Here is a 14,864-nt window from a genome sequence, read left to right as displayed (position 1 = left end):
ACACCGCCCACTCGGTCGTCAGAAAGAACACAGCCTTCCCGTACATCTCTGAGGCTGCAACAATGGCCGGCAACCTCGGCCATTGCCTCAATGGACATGTTGGGGTGGGGATAGCTCTTCACCCCATGGCTGGATGTTATTAATTTAAAGGGCGATGGGGTTGTGTGGGCAGCCACAGAGGCTGCAGCTGCATAGGTAATAGAGGGCCCCACCACAGGTGATGAAGGGCTTGCCATGGGTCTAAGAGCTAAACCCACCCCAAATTGTAGGCTTGCAAATCAAATAACTTGAGTCACAAGAGATACCCAATATATATAAAAACAAACAAATGAACAACAGGTTAGGGGAGAGGCTGAGGGAATAGAGGAGAGGGAAAGGCAGGCTGTGATGGGTGACTTGCTCTCAGGAGGTGGTGCACCACAGCACACCTAAAACAGTCTTTGCCAGCACACTCGGTCTTCTGGTTGGGGGAGGTGGCTTCACCTGGGTCAGCTGAAGCTGCCCAGGCGCTATCTATCCCCTTCTGTCTCTTTAGCCAGGCAGCTTCAGCTGACCCAGGCTGGGCAATTGGGGTGGGGAGGGAGCTTCCCTGTGTGCTTGTTGCAGCAGCACAGATTCCTGCTGAATTGGCAGCCCCACCCCTTGTTGTTCCGGCCACTTGTTCCTCCCCCAACAGTCCAAACCAAAGCAAACTACTGGTGTTCAGCACCCACCTCCAGACAAAGCCTTGTTACCAAGAAAAAGTCTCTTTCTTCACTGTAATGGTGATTGTTGTTGAAGCTTTCCTTTGCTCAATATAGTTCCTCTCTCCACCTCAGCAACCTCCAACTGCCACCAGCACTTGTCAGCTGAGGCTCGTTGCTGCAATCAGCAGTCAACACTCCAATTAGGCAGCAGCCAACCCTGTGCTGTTCCTGCCCCGGGTTTTTTGATGGGACAGTGTAGAGGGAGGTTTACTCTGCATCTTACCACATTTTTTTTTTACTCTGTATCTCACCCCCATTTTTTTTTTCTGGGAGTGTTTGATGAGGACAGTGCAGAGGGAGCTTCAATCTGTATCTAACCCCCGTTTTTATTTTTTTTTATGTCGAGGGGGCCTTTATTCCTCAGGCCCCCTTTATATACACACTTAAATTTTAAAAATAACTTTATTAAACCCAGATAAATAAACAAAAAACTCAAATTAAAATGCCATTTTCGGCGTCGACAATGCACTCCAGTCCCTGCGGTGCCCACCGGTCGCGGAAGGCCTCAAGCGTACAGGCGGACACCGCATGCTCCTTTTCCAGGGACACCCGGGCGCGAACGTAACCGCGGAAGAGGGGCAGGCAGTCGGGGAGGATGGAACCCCCAACGGCCCGCAACCTGGACCTGTGAATTGCCACCTTGGCCAGGCCCAGGAGCAGACCGACGAGGAGATCCTCCTCCCGGCCCAAGCCCCTCAGCACCGGGTGCCCAAAGATCAGGAGCGTGGGACTGAAGTGCAGCCAGAATTTGAGGAGCAGCCCCTTCAGATACTCAAATAGGGGCTGCACCTCGCACACTCCGTATAAATGTGGAACACGGACTCATCCAGGCCGCAGAAAGTACAGGTGGCCTGGGAGTCCGTGAACCTACTTAAAAGCCTATTGCACGGGACTGCTCTGTGCAGCACCCTCCACCCCAGGTCCCCGATGTAAAGGGGGAAGACTCCCGCGTAGAGAGACCTCCATCAGGGTTTCCCCTCGCCGCCAGATGGCAACGCGGACCGCCAGGGCGTGTCCAGCCGGCTGACGAGGGCGAGGAAGTGGAGAGTGTGCAGGAGCAGCCCGTACCGGAAACCCCTCCGCGCCGATTGGAATGGCACGGAGGGCATTTCCGAGAGGCGGCTCGGGTTGTGCGGGACCGGCTCCCGAGGAGGGTTTCGGGGCCTGGGTCCGATGAGCAGTTCCGGCCGAGCGGGGGTCAGCTCGGCCGGGATCGCTCCGCACTCCCGAGCCCCCTCGCCACCCGCAGTGAGGGGCGTCCCGGGGGTTTCGGCTACTCCTCCGCCCGCCGGACCGTCCCCGGAGTCGGCCGCCCGGACAGCCGAGGCGCTCTCCTCCGCCGGCGGGGGAGCGCCCTGACTGGAGGCGACCATGTTCCAGACTCGGAAAAGATCCCGGTAAAAGACAGGCAACTCCCTCAGAGAGGCGCGGCTAACGGACTCCACCGGGAGCTGCGTGTCGTCTTGAAGGCAGTGATACTGGCGGAAAAAATACGTTGCCAGCGCACACCATCTGGGAGGACGCTCGACGTACAGGTATCTCTGCAGGGGCCGAAGGCGGAGAGTCGCAGCCTGGGTGCGGACGCACACCAGCGACTGACCGCCCTCCTCGATCGGGAGACTCAGGACCGCGGCAGAGACCCAGTGTTTCCTCTTGCCCCAGAAGAAATCGACGAGTTTCTTCTGGATCTTGGTGGCAAATACAGGGGGCGGGGCCAAAGTGACCAACCGGTACCACAGCATGGAGGCCACCAGTTGGTTTATGACCAACGCTCGGCCCCTGTAGGAAAGCACTCGGAGCAGTCCTGTCCAGCGCCCCAGCCGAGCGGTGACTTTCGCCTCCAACTCCTGCCAGTTTGCCGGCCAGGCTTCCTCAGCGGGGCTAAGGTGGACCCCCAGATAGAGGAGGTGCGTGGTGCTCCACGCAAAAGGTGTCATCTCCTCCGGCAGGGAGTCCACCCACCACTGACCAACCAGGAGTCCGGAACATTTCTCCCATTTGATCCTCGCGGAGGACGCGGCAGAAAAGGTCTGCTGGCAGTCGCGCATCCTCCGCAAGTCAACGGGATCTGTGATTGCGAGGAGCACGTCATCGGCGTAAGCCGAGAGGACGACCCGCATGGCCGGCTCGCGCAGAGCCAATCCCGTCAACCTCCTGCGAAGCAGGCACAGGAAGGGCTCCACGCAGATGGTATACAATTGGCCGGACATGGGGCACCCCTGACGCACTCCTCTCCCAAATCGAAGGGGCGCCGTCAAGGACCCGTTAACTTTGACTAGACACTCTGCGGCGGCGTATAAACGTCGGACCCGGGCCATGAAATGCGGCCCGAGTCCGAAAGCGCGCAGAGTCCCGAAAAGGTAATCGTGATCCACCCTGTCGAACGCCTTCTCCTGATCGAGGGAGAGAAAGGCGACCGACTGACCAGTCCTCTGGGAAAGATGGATCAGGTCCCGGACCAGGTGGAAGTTGTCCTGGATGGACCGGCCCGGGACCGTGTCGGACTGGTCGGGGTGGATCACGTGGGCCAGCACAGAGCCCAGGCGGGTAGACATAGCCCGGGCAAAGATCTTATAATCCGTGCTGAGGAGGGAGACCGGACGCCAGTTTTTAAGCAGGCGGAGATCGCCCCTCTTCGGCAGCAGGATGATGACCGCCCTGCGCCACGAGAGGGGCATCTCCCCGGTCGCCAGGCTTTCCCCCAGGACCCGCGCGTAATCGTCCCCCAGGACGTCCCAGAACGCCCTGAAGAACTCCACGGTCAACCCATCCAGCCCTGGGGATTTGCCCCTCGAGAGCTGGTGGAGGGCGCCAGTCAGCTCCGCCAATGTGAGCGGAGCCTCCAATCTTTCGGCGCCCTCCGGGCTGACCTGCGGCAGGTCCTCCCACAAAACTCTGCGCGCATCCTCGCTGGACGGATCCGGAGAGAACAACGCACTGTAATAAGTCCGGACCAGGAGGCCCATTCCCTCCGGATCCGTGATGGAGGATCCGTCGTCAGCCAGCAGCTCGACGAGCTGCTTACGGACCCCCCGCCATTTTTCCAGCGAGTAGAAGAAGGGTGAGGCGCGGTCCAAATCTTCCAGGATCTGGATCTGCGACCTCACGTACGCGCCTCGGGACCCTATGAGCTGCAGGTCCCTCAGCGCGCCCTTCTTCTCTTTGTACGCCTGCCACAGGGCCGGGTCCACGACGGCATGACCGAGGCGGGACTCCAAGTCGAGCACCTCCCTCTCAAGGCGCCCGATCTCGGCTTCCCGCCTTTTGGTCGACCCCTTCGCGTACTCCTGACAGAAGACGCGGATGTGAGTCTTGCCCACATCCCACCATAGCCTCAAGGAGGGGACGCCCCCCTGCTTCCTTCTCCAGTCGGCCCAGAATCGACAGAACGAGTCCCGAAATTGCACGTCCTCCAGCAGCCGGTTGTTAAAGTGTCAGTACGCGGACCCCGCCCGCGTGCGGAGCGGAGTAAACTCCGCCCACACCAGGCGGTGGTCCGAGCACGGCACCAGCCGCATGGAGGCCGCCGAAACGCGGGAGACGTACGCCTGCGAAATGTAGAGGCAGTCGATTCGCGACCCCCCTCCTCCAGACCTCCACGTGAAGGCGCTGGAGTCGGGATGGAGATTCCGCCAGACGTCCACCAAGTTAAGGGAGCTGATCAGTCCCCTCAACTTCTCCACCGACGCTTGGCCGCGCTGGGGACCAGAGCGATCCCCCACCTCGAGGGTGCAGTTAAAATCCCCCCCGAGGATGATGCACTCGCCGCTATCGATGGAGCTCAAGAGAGCGGACACTTCTTCAAAGAAGTGCGGCACGCTACCCAGGCGAACGGCGAGGTGGAGCAAGCGGCCCGGCACTAGCTCCTTGACCCCCAAGATCTCCGGCTGAAAAGTCGGGGCCAACAAGATAGCCACCCCACTAGAAATAGGGGTGAGGTGACTCATGTAGACCCCACCCTGCCACTCCAGGAGCCAGGTGGCTTCGTCTCCCGGAACGGTGTGGGTTTCCTGCAGAAAGCTCATCGCGTATCTCCCTTCCCTAAGGACTGAGAGATTGTGAAATCTGCGGTGAGCCCCTCTGCTGCCGTTGATGTTGAGGCTGGCTATGGTTATCTTCATGTCAAAGGTAATTAAAACCCGTCACAAACACCTCACTGTGAGGAGGGAGTGGAAGTGCACCTGGCCCTCCACTCCCCCAGCAACCCATTGAGGAACACATTAAAACGGCGCCTCTCAACCAGTTTCATCGCCGCGCGCTTGCCCGCTATCTTAAGGGCGGCACGGACGGACTGGATGATCAGCGCCAGATTCGACCAACGGTCGAGGGCCAGCTGAACTTTATTGCGGCAACCCCTGCAAGCTGCGAGGAAATCCCGGAGTTCCGCCGCGGGGATGAGAGGAGATTCGGTGGGAGGCACGAGGGACTCCACCACCTCACTGGCGATGGAATCAAGATCATCCTCCGTGCCCCGCACCGAATCCCCATCCTCCTCCGGGTCGTCACCGCCAGCGGCCGACACATCTACCACACACTGTGGGGCGGACGTCCCAGCCGCGCCAGCTGGTCCCGCCTCCGTCACAATCCCACCCCCAGGATCGATGGCGGAGGAGTCCTCTCTGGGTTCTATTGTGAAACTGGAGCCTGTAGGCACCAGCGGTTCAGGACCCCCCTCCACCTCCGTCCCCAGGCCAATGAGTGGTCCAGGGGAGACAGAAGTTCCGGACTCCGGGAAACCAGCCAGAGCCGAGAATGGAGGCGGAGGGAGGAGGCCATCTCCCGCTCCGCCAGCACCCACAGGCCCAGCAGATGGGGCAGCATTCTCAGTTATAACTGGGTCGGGGGTCTCCTGGTTGGTGGAGGACTCCGGCTGGGAGGCCCGACCCTCTGGGGCCTCGCCGTCCCCTTCATTCAGGGCACCCGACCCAGTAGCAGTGGCAGAATGGGCGGCGTCCCCAGGCTCCCCCACCACAAGCAGGGCCCCACTTACTCCTTCAGGAGGGGCCTCAAGTACCGGGGCCTTCCCCTCCCCTCCATCCTGAGGAATAGAGTGCTCCTGCCCGGACTTTGCAGCCTTGGTGGTGGCTGTAGGGGAAACCTGGGGACCCGAAACAGGAGACAGCTCCCCTCCAACAGATGGGCCCTGCGCCTCAGGGCCCCTTGTTACCTCTGTGGAGGGGTGCCTTCTCCTCTTTTTCCCAGTTGTGTGCGGAGGCTCAGAGACCTCCATATCATCAGAGGCCTCCACCTCCACACTCTCCTTTTTTTTTATTCACCCTGGGCCTGAGCCCAGCCCTGGGGCAAGTTGACTTCCCGAGATCGGGCCTTGGGCTGAGCTCAGACTCGGGTAGTGTCACGGTGTCCAGGGGACGCGCCTCTCGATGTTTATTTCTCCTCCGCGCCTTCCTTCCACTTGGATGGTCACCCCCCTCCCTGCCGGAGGCCGTGAAAACCACAGCCTCCGGTACCGACTGAATGGTATCTGGTGGTGGTGTAGGGGGGGTGGGAGGAGGTGCAGCGTCGCCACCCTGGGCCGCCGAGTTGGAGTTGGCAGCTGGGAGGTTGGGGCAGTTCTTACGAACATGCCCCACCCCCTTACAGACATGGCACCGCACCCCGTCCAAGGTCCAGAAGACGCGGTAGGCCGTCCCCTGGAATTCTACATAAAAGTGGCCCTCTGTAACCTCCTCCCGCGCCAGCTGCATGAATAACTGGCGGCGGAAGGAGTACACGTGTCGGAGGCTGTTCTCCCGAAGACCGAGCGGGACTGGGGTGAGCCCCGTCTTTACCTCCCCCAGATGGTGCAGGTGGGGAAGGAGGAGCTCACCAGGAATGAAGGGCGGGACATTGGATAGAATGAGCCTTTGCGCAGTGGCCTCCAGGGGGTCCACTGGCAGAAAGGTCCCGCCCACGGTGAGCCCCTTGCTCAGAGCCAGGGACACCGCCTGCTCGGTCTTCATGAAAAACACTGCCTTCCCGTACATTTTAGAGGCTGCAACAATGGCCGAAGGGCCGACAACCTCGGCCATTGCTTTCACACATGCCTCGATAGTCATGTTCGGGTGGACGTAGCTCTTGACCCCATGCTTCGATGTTAATAAAGCAAACGGTGACGGGGCAACAGGTGCAGCTGCAGCAGCCGCAGCAGCATATGAACGGGAAGGCCCCGCCACCGGCGAAGAGGGGCTTGCCATGGGGTCGCAGAGCTACACCCACCCCCAAGAAACAAAGCACACGACAGTTTTCTTTAACACAAGCAATATGATGGGGGAGGGGGGGATGGGAATAGAGGAGGATAGGGCTGAAAAGGACGAGGAGAGGAGAGGATAGGTGGCCGAGTGATGGAAGAGAGAGAACAGCTGCGAGGATGTTACACTTCAATTGGTGGTTGGAGCACCTTCCTGCAGAGTCGACAGTCCACTCTTCCAGTTAGGGGAGGGTTCTTCGCCCGGGTCGGTTAGAGCTGCCCGGTTCTCTCCCTTTTCTGTTGTTGTGTAAGGATTTTCTTCAGCCGGGCAGCTCCAGCCGTCCCGAGCCACACAGTTGGGGGTGGGGAGGGAGCCCCTTTTGTGCAGGATGGCAGATAAACACAAGAGCTAGTACAGGGGCTCCCTATAGAATTTGGCAGCTCCACCCCTGGATCTTCCGGTGCCTTCTCCCTCCCCCAACAGTTCAAACAACCAACAGTTCTCTGATGCTCCAACACCCACCTCTCCAAAATGACCCTCAGGTCTTCTTAGTCTTGAAAAAGTGCAACAGTTCCACAGTAAATACAGCTGTCTCCACTCCATAGTCACCTCTTTGCAGTTATTCCACTCTCCTCTCCCCAGTTGCTGCAGCACAGGTGCAGCTGCTCCCCCTGATTGCTGGCAAGAAGTGCTCCAAATTGACCAGCCAATCCCAGTGCTGTACCCAGTCCTGGGAGTGTTTGATGGGTACAGTGTAGAGGGAGCTTTACTCTGTATCTAACCCCATTTTTTTTTGATGGGGACAGTGTAGAGGGAGCTTTACTCTGTATCTAACCCCCATGTGTGGGTGTGGGCGAGGTGGGTGAGGATAGAACTGGATGAACAAGGGCGAGGTCTCGGAGGATAATCCTGTTAGAATGAACCCAAGAACGAGAACAGCATCTGCAGGAAAGGCGGTCGCAATGGAGGGAGGGGAGAGAAGATGGTGGACATGGCATTTTGCTGGAATGATTAACCTGTTTTTGCCTCTTTACCTTTGGGGCCAGCTCGAAGAATAACAGTGAGGAAACCGCTGGTGGATCTGGAAACCTTTGAGAAGGAGGCAGTCACATTCCAAGTGGAGTTATCCCACCCAGACGTTGAAGGCGTGTGGATCAAAGACGGAATCCGGGTGAAGGCCAACAACAACCGCCAGACCAGCTCAGCAGGGAGAGTCCACAGCCTCACGCTGTCTGCACTAACGCTCGAGGACTCAGGGACTATAACGTTCCAAGCCAACAGCGTCCGATGCACCTCACGGTTAACAGTCAAAGGTAAAATTTGCACCAGCTGCTACCCACCTCCATTCCGATCATGCCGACATTTTGCTCAGTTTGGATTCACAGTCAGAACACATCTTGAGTACTGGGCTCAGATAGAGTTGTAAAATCTTACAGCACCGAAGGAGACATATGGGCCCCTCGTGCCTGTGCTGGCTCTTTGAAAGGGCTATTTAATTAGTCCCACTTTCCTCTGCGCTTTCCCAACTGCCCTGCAATTTTCTCCTTTTCAGGTATTTATCCAATTCCACTTTTGAAAGTTGTTATTGAATCTGCTTCCACCGCCCTTTTAGGCAGCGCGTTCCACAACAATTGTCATCATCTTTTCCTCTGGTTATTTCAACAGTTATCTTAAACCTGGTTACTGACCCTCCTGCTACCGAAAACAGTTTCTCCTTATTTACTCTAACGAAGCCCTTCGTAATTTTGAACACTTCTACTAGATTTCCCCTTAACCTTCTCTGTTCTCATAACAATCCTTCCTAGAGGGATAGAATTGAAAAGCAGAGAAGATATGCTAAACTTGTATCGAACCTCTTTTAGACCACACTTGACGTGCTGTGCACATTTCTCACAGAGTCATAGTTACACAGCACAGAAACAGGCCCTTCGGCCCATCGTTTCTGGACTACGTATTACAAAAAGGACATAGGAACACTGGAGAAGGTGCAAAAATGATACTAGAACTGAGAGACCATACTTATCAGGAAAGACTGAACAGGCTTTGTCTAGAAAAGAGAAGGCTGAGGTGAGTGGTGACCTAATAGAGATCTTTAAATTTATGAAAGGGGTTGATAGGGTGGATGTAGAGATGCTTCCACTCATTGGGGAGTCCAAAACTAGGGGTCATAAATATGATAGTCACTAATAAATCCAACAGGGAATTCAGGAGAAACTTCTTTCCCCAGAGAGTGGTGAGATTGTAGAATTCACTACCACAGGGAGTAGTTGAGGTGAATAGTATCGACACATTTAAGGGGAAGCTGGATAAACCCAAGGGAGAAAGGAAGGGAAGGCGATGCTGATGGGGTGAGATGAAGAGGGGTGGGAGGAGGCTCTAGTGGAGCATTAACACCAGCACAGATGCGTTGAGATAAATAGCCTGTTTCTGCTGTAAAATTCAATGTAGGTTCAATTCTATGTAGAATAAGTGAACCTGGAATGTGATTTTAAATTGTCAGAAGTTATGGCAACAGGCTTAAAGTATTAAAAGACAATACTAGGATTGATGACAATACACTTTTTCACAGGAGTAATCCACCCCCTGTGGAATAAACTCCCCTGAGACAAGAAACCTAGAATCATTTAATAACCACCATGATGCTGACAGTCAGGTTGTCGGGATCAGTTTGGAGAAACTAAGAGACAGAAAGGCTGATGGAATGTATGACTTTATATCGAGGGAGTTGAAAAGTGAGGAAGTGATACTTCAGTTGTATAAAGCTCTACACCACCTATTTCCTCCTCTAACATGGCCCATCTTCACCTCTGCCTCAGCTCATTGCTGCTGAAACCTTCATCCACAATTTTGTTCCCTCTAGACTCATCTATTCCAATGTACTCCTGGCCAGCTTCCCACATTCTACCCTCCAAAAACTATGAACACATTCAAATTCTTCTGCCTGTGTCCCATTCACCCATCACCCATGTGCTCGCTGATCTACACTGGCTGCCGGTCTGGCGACACCTCAATTTTTAAATACACATCTTAGTTTTCAAATCTGTCAATCATCTCATCCTTCTCTATCTCTGTAACCTCCTCCAGCCCCACAACCCTCTGAGATCTCTGTGCTCCAATTCTGACCTCCTGTGCATCCCTGATTTTAATCGCTCCACCATTGGTGGCCGTGCCTTCAGCTGCCTGGGCCCTAAGCTCTGGAATTCCCTCCCTGGACCTCTCCGACTCTCTCTCCTCCTTTAAGACGCTCCTTAAAACCGACCTCTTTGACCAAAGCTTTTGGTCACCCCTGCTAATATTTCTTTATGTGGCTCAGTGTCAAATTTAGTTTCATAATCGCTCTCGTGAAGCACTTTGGATGTTTTACTATGTTAAGAGGCACAATATAAATGCAAGTTCTTGACATTGTTGATTAGAACCACACCTGGAGATTTGTGTTCAGTTCAGGGCACTGCACCAAATACAGCAGCTCATAGGCAGTTGGTCAAACACCTGGTGGACATCAGAAGATGTTGTCCTGCCTCCAGCACTAAGAGCAGGCAAACATCTGACATCACTGGACAAGGGTGTCATCCTATGTGAGAGGGGGGAGGGCACTTTTACTGAGGCAGCAGACGTTTTACAGTGTGCTACAAACACCTAATAAGAGATAGACCTGCGTGGGGATTGTGTGGGAGGTGGTCGGAGTGGGACCGGGCCATTGTTCCGACCTGGGCACAGAGTACCACTGCCTGACTCCATGTACTGTGTCCCATGATGCTCTAATCTCACCTTGTCCTGTGGTCGCTCTGTTTCAGAACCCCCAGTGACCTTTCTGAAGCAGCTGAAGGATCTGCGGGTTCCAGAAACTACCGTCATCACCTTGGAGTGTGAGCTGTCCCGGCCTAACGTGGATGTCACCTGGTATAAGGTATGACGGCGCCAACATTTCGCAGTCCCATTGCTCACAGATCACCGACTCCCCCTGTGAAACTGGGCACAGTGCTGTCGATTTTATGTGTTTGATTTGTTTTTGTCATTCTCCTCTCCTGAAGGCATGAGCTGGGGTACAAGGTGACCACCAGCCAATTACTTGACCATCTACAGAGGGGGTTGGGGTGTATCTAACCTTGGTCAGACTCCCAGCTGCAGCACTGTGTTCAGTTGTGGGCACTGAATCTCAAGAAGGATCGATAAGCCTTGGAAGGGGTGCAGCAGAATTATAAATTCTGTTAAATTATGAGTTGCATAGATTAGGCTTGTATTCCCTTGAGCACAGAAACTTTATTTATTTAGAGATACAGCACTGAAACAGGCCCTTCGGCCCACCGAGTCTGTGCCGACCATCAACCACCCATTTATACTAATCCTACATTAATCCCATATTCCTACCACATCCCCACCTGTCCCTATATTCTCCTACCACCTACCTATACTAGGGGCAATTTATAATGGCCAATTTACCTACCAACCTGCAAGTCTTTTGGCTGTGGGAGGAAACCGGAGCACCCGAAGGAAACCCACGCAGACACAGGGAGAACTTGCAAACTCCGCACAGGCAGGACCCGGAATTGAACCCGGGTCACTGGAGCTGTGAGGCTGCGGTGCTAACCACTCCATTTCAAACCTGTGCTATGCTTGTCCTGGGAATGTTTGATGGGGTCAGGGTAGAGGGAGCTTTATTCTGTATCTAACTCTGTTTTTTTCTCTTTTCTTCTTTTTTTTGAAGGTGGCCTTTATATCCCAGGCCTCTTTCATGCATTTCATGTCGAGGGGGCCTTTATTCCTCAGGCCCCACTTATATGCATTTTAAAAAATAACTTTATTAAAACAGATAAATGAAACAAAAACTCAAATTAAAATGCCATTCTCGGAGTCAATGATGCACCCCAGTCCCTGCGGTGCCCACCGGTCACGGAAGGCCTCAAGCCTAACGGCGGACACTGCATGCTCCTTCTCCAGGGACACGCGGGCACGAACGTAACCACAGAAGAGGGGCAGGCAATCAGGGTGGATGGACCCCCCGAGAGCCCGCAGCCTGAATTGCCACCTTGGCCAGGCCCAGGAGCAGACTGACGAGGAGATCCTCCTCCCGGGCCACACCCTTCCGCACTGGGTGCCCAAAGATCAGGAGCGTGGGGCTGAAGTGCAGTCAGAGCTCGACGAGCAGCCCCTTTAAAGATGCAAACAGGGGCTGCAATCTCACACACTCCAGATACACGTGGAACACGGACCCGTCCAGGTCGCAGAAATTACAGGCACCCTGGGAGTCCGTGAACCTGCGTAAAAGTCAATTGCACGGGACTGCCCTTTGGAACACCCTCCACCCCAGGTCCCTGATGTAAAGGGGGAGGACTCCCGCATAGAGGAGACTACCACGAGGGGTTTCCCCTCGCCGCCAGATGGCAACACGGACCGCCAGGGCGTGTCCGGCCGCTTAAGGGCGAAGAAGTGGAGAGTGTGCAGGAGCAGCCCGTACAGGAAACTGCTCTGCGCCGTTTGGAATTGTTGTGCGGGACCGGCTCCCGATGAGCCGATCCGGCTGAGTGGGGGTCCAGCTCGGCTGGGAGCGCTCTGCACTCCCGAGCCCCCTCGTCAGCCGCAGTGAGGGGCGTCCCGGAGGCTTCGGCTACTCCTTCGCCTGTCAGTCCATCCCTGGAGCCGGCCACAAGAACAAAGAACAAAGAACAAAGAAAATTACAGCACAGGAACAGGTCCTTCGGCCCTCCAAGCCTGCGCTGATCCAGATCCTCTATCTAAACCTGTCGCCTATTTTCTAAGGGTCTGTATCTCTTTGCTTCCTGCCCATTCATGTATCTGTCTAGATACATCTTAAAAGACGCTATCGTGCCCGCGTCTACCACCTCCGCTGGCAACGCGTTCCAGGCACCCACCACCTTCTGCGTAAAGAAGTTTCCACGCATATCCCCCCTAAACCTTTCCCCTCTCACTTTGAACTCGTGACCCCTAGTAATTGAATCCCCCACTCTGGGAAAAAGCTTCTTGCTATCCACCCTGTCTATACCTCTCATGATTTTGTACACCTCAATTAGGTCCCCCCTCAACCTCCGTCTTTCTAATGAAAATAATCCTAATCTACTCAACCTCTCTTCATAGCTAGTGCCCTCCATACCAGGTAACATCCTGGTGAACCTCCTCTGCACCCTCTCCAAAGCATCTACATCCTTTTGGTAATGTGGCGACCAGAACTGCACGCAGTATTCCAAATGTGGCCGAACCAAAGTCTTATACAACTGTCACATGACCTGCCAACTCTTGTACTCAATACCCCGTCCGATGAAGGAAAGCATGCCGTATGCCTTCTTGACCACTCTATTTACCTGCGTTGCCACCTTCAGGGAACAGTGGACCTGAACACCCAAATCTCTCTGGACATCAATTTTCTCCAGGACTTTTCCATTTACTGTATAGTTCACTCTTGAATTGGATCTTCCAAAATGCATCACCTCGCATTTGCCCTGATTGAACTCCATCTGCCATTTCTCTGCCCAACTCTCCAATCTATCTATATTCTGCTGTATTCTCTGACAGTCCCCTTCACTATCTGCTACTCCACCAATCTTAGTGTCATCTGCAAACTTGCTAATCAGTCCACCTATACTTTCCTCCAAATCATTAATGTATATCATAAACAACAGTGGTCCCAGCACGGATCCCTGTGGAACACCACTGGTCACACGTCTCCATTTTGAGAAACTCCCTTCCACTGCTACTCTCTGTCTCCTGTTGCCCAGCCAGTTCTTTATCCATCTAGCTCGTACACCCTGGACCCCATGCGCCTTCACTTTCTCCATCAGCCTACCATGGGGAACCTTATCAAACGCCTTACTGAAGTCCATGTATATGACATCTACAGCCCTTCCCTCATCAATCAACTTTGTCACTTCCTCAAAGAATTCTATTAAGTTGGTAAGACATGACCTTCCCTGCACAAAACCATGTTGCCTATCACTGATAAGCCCATTTTCTTCCAAATGGGAATAGATCCTATCCCTCAGTATCTTCTCCAGCAGCTTCCCTACCACTGACGTCAGGCTCACCAGTCTATAATTAACTGGATTATCCCTGCTACCCTTCTTAAACAAGGGGACAACATTAGCAATTCTCCAGTCCTCCGGGACCTCACCCGTGTTTAAGGATGCTGCAAAGATATCTGTTAAGGCCCCAGCTATTTCCTCTCTCGCTTCCCTCAGTAACCTGGGATAGATCCCTTCCGGACCTGGGAACTTGTCCATCTTAATGCCTTTTAGAATACCCAACACTTCCTCCCTCCTTTTGCCGACTTGACCTAGAGTAATCAAACATCTGTCCTTAACCTCAACATCTGTCATGTCCTTCTCCTCGGTGAATACCGACGCAAAGTACTCATTTAGAATCTCACCCATTTTCTCTGACTCCACGCATAATTTTCCTCCTTTGTCCTTGAGTGGGCCAATCCTTTTTCTAGTTACCCTCTTGCTCCTTATATATGAATAAAAGGCTTTGGGATTTTCCTTAACCCTGTTTGCTAAATATATTTCATGACCCCTTTTAGCCCTCTTAATTCCTCGTTTCAGATTGGTCCCACATTCCCAATATTCTTCCAAAGCTTCGTCTTTCTTCAGCCGCCTAGACCTTATGTATGCTTCCTTTTTCCTCTTAGCTAGTTTCACAATTTCACCTGTCATCCATGGTTCCCTAATCTTGCCATTTCTATCCCTCATTTTCACAGGAACATGTCTCTCCTGCACGCTAATCAACCTCTCTTTAAAAGCCTCCCACATATCACATGTGGATTTACCTTCAAACAGCTGCTCCCAATCTACATTTCCCAGCTCCTGCCGAATTTTGGTATAGTTGGCCTTCCCCCAATTTAGCACTCTTCCTTTAGGACCACTCTCGTCTTTGTCCATGAGTATTCTAAAACTTACGGAATTGTGATCACTATTCCCAA

The 14,864-nt window shown here is 53.9% G+C and overlaps 1 protein-coding gene across 4 annotated transcripts in view; it reads left to right on the top strand.

The window, feature by feature from the left end:
• The window catches only part of LOC137371842 (obscurin-like protein 1), a 127,936-nt gene that overhangs the window by 91,030 nt on the left and 22,042 nt on the right, over window positions 1–14,864 (top strand). For all 4 annotated transcript variants that reach the window (XM_068034783.1, XM_068034781.1, XM_068034782.1 and 1 more), the window contains 2 exons: window positions 7,981–8,247; window positions 10,729–10,841. In XM_068034783.1, the coding sequence (XP_067890884.1) occupies window positions 7,981–8,247; window positions 10,729–10,841 (380 nt within the window). The remainder of the gene's footprint in view (window positions 1–7,980; window positions 8,248–10,728; window positions 10,842–14,864) is intronic.

The sequence above is a fragment of the Heterodontus francisci genome, chromosome 7, assembly GCF_036365525.1.
Source record: "Heterodontus francisci isolate sHetFra1 chromosome 7, sHetFra1.hap1, whole genome shotgun sequence".
NCBI lineage: Eukaryota > Metazoa > Chordata > Chondrichthyes > Heterodontiformes > Heterodontidae > Heterodontus > Heterodontus francisci.
Note: the sequence above shows the minus strand (reverse complement) of the source record. Positions and strands in the feature narration are given on the sequence as shown.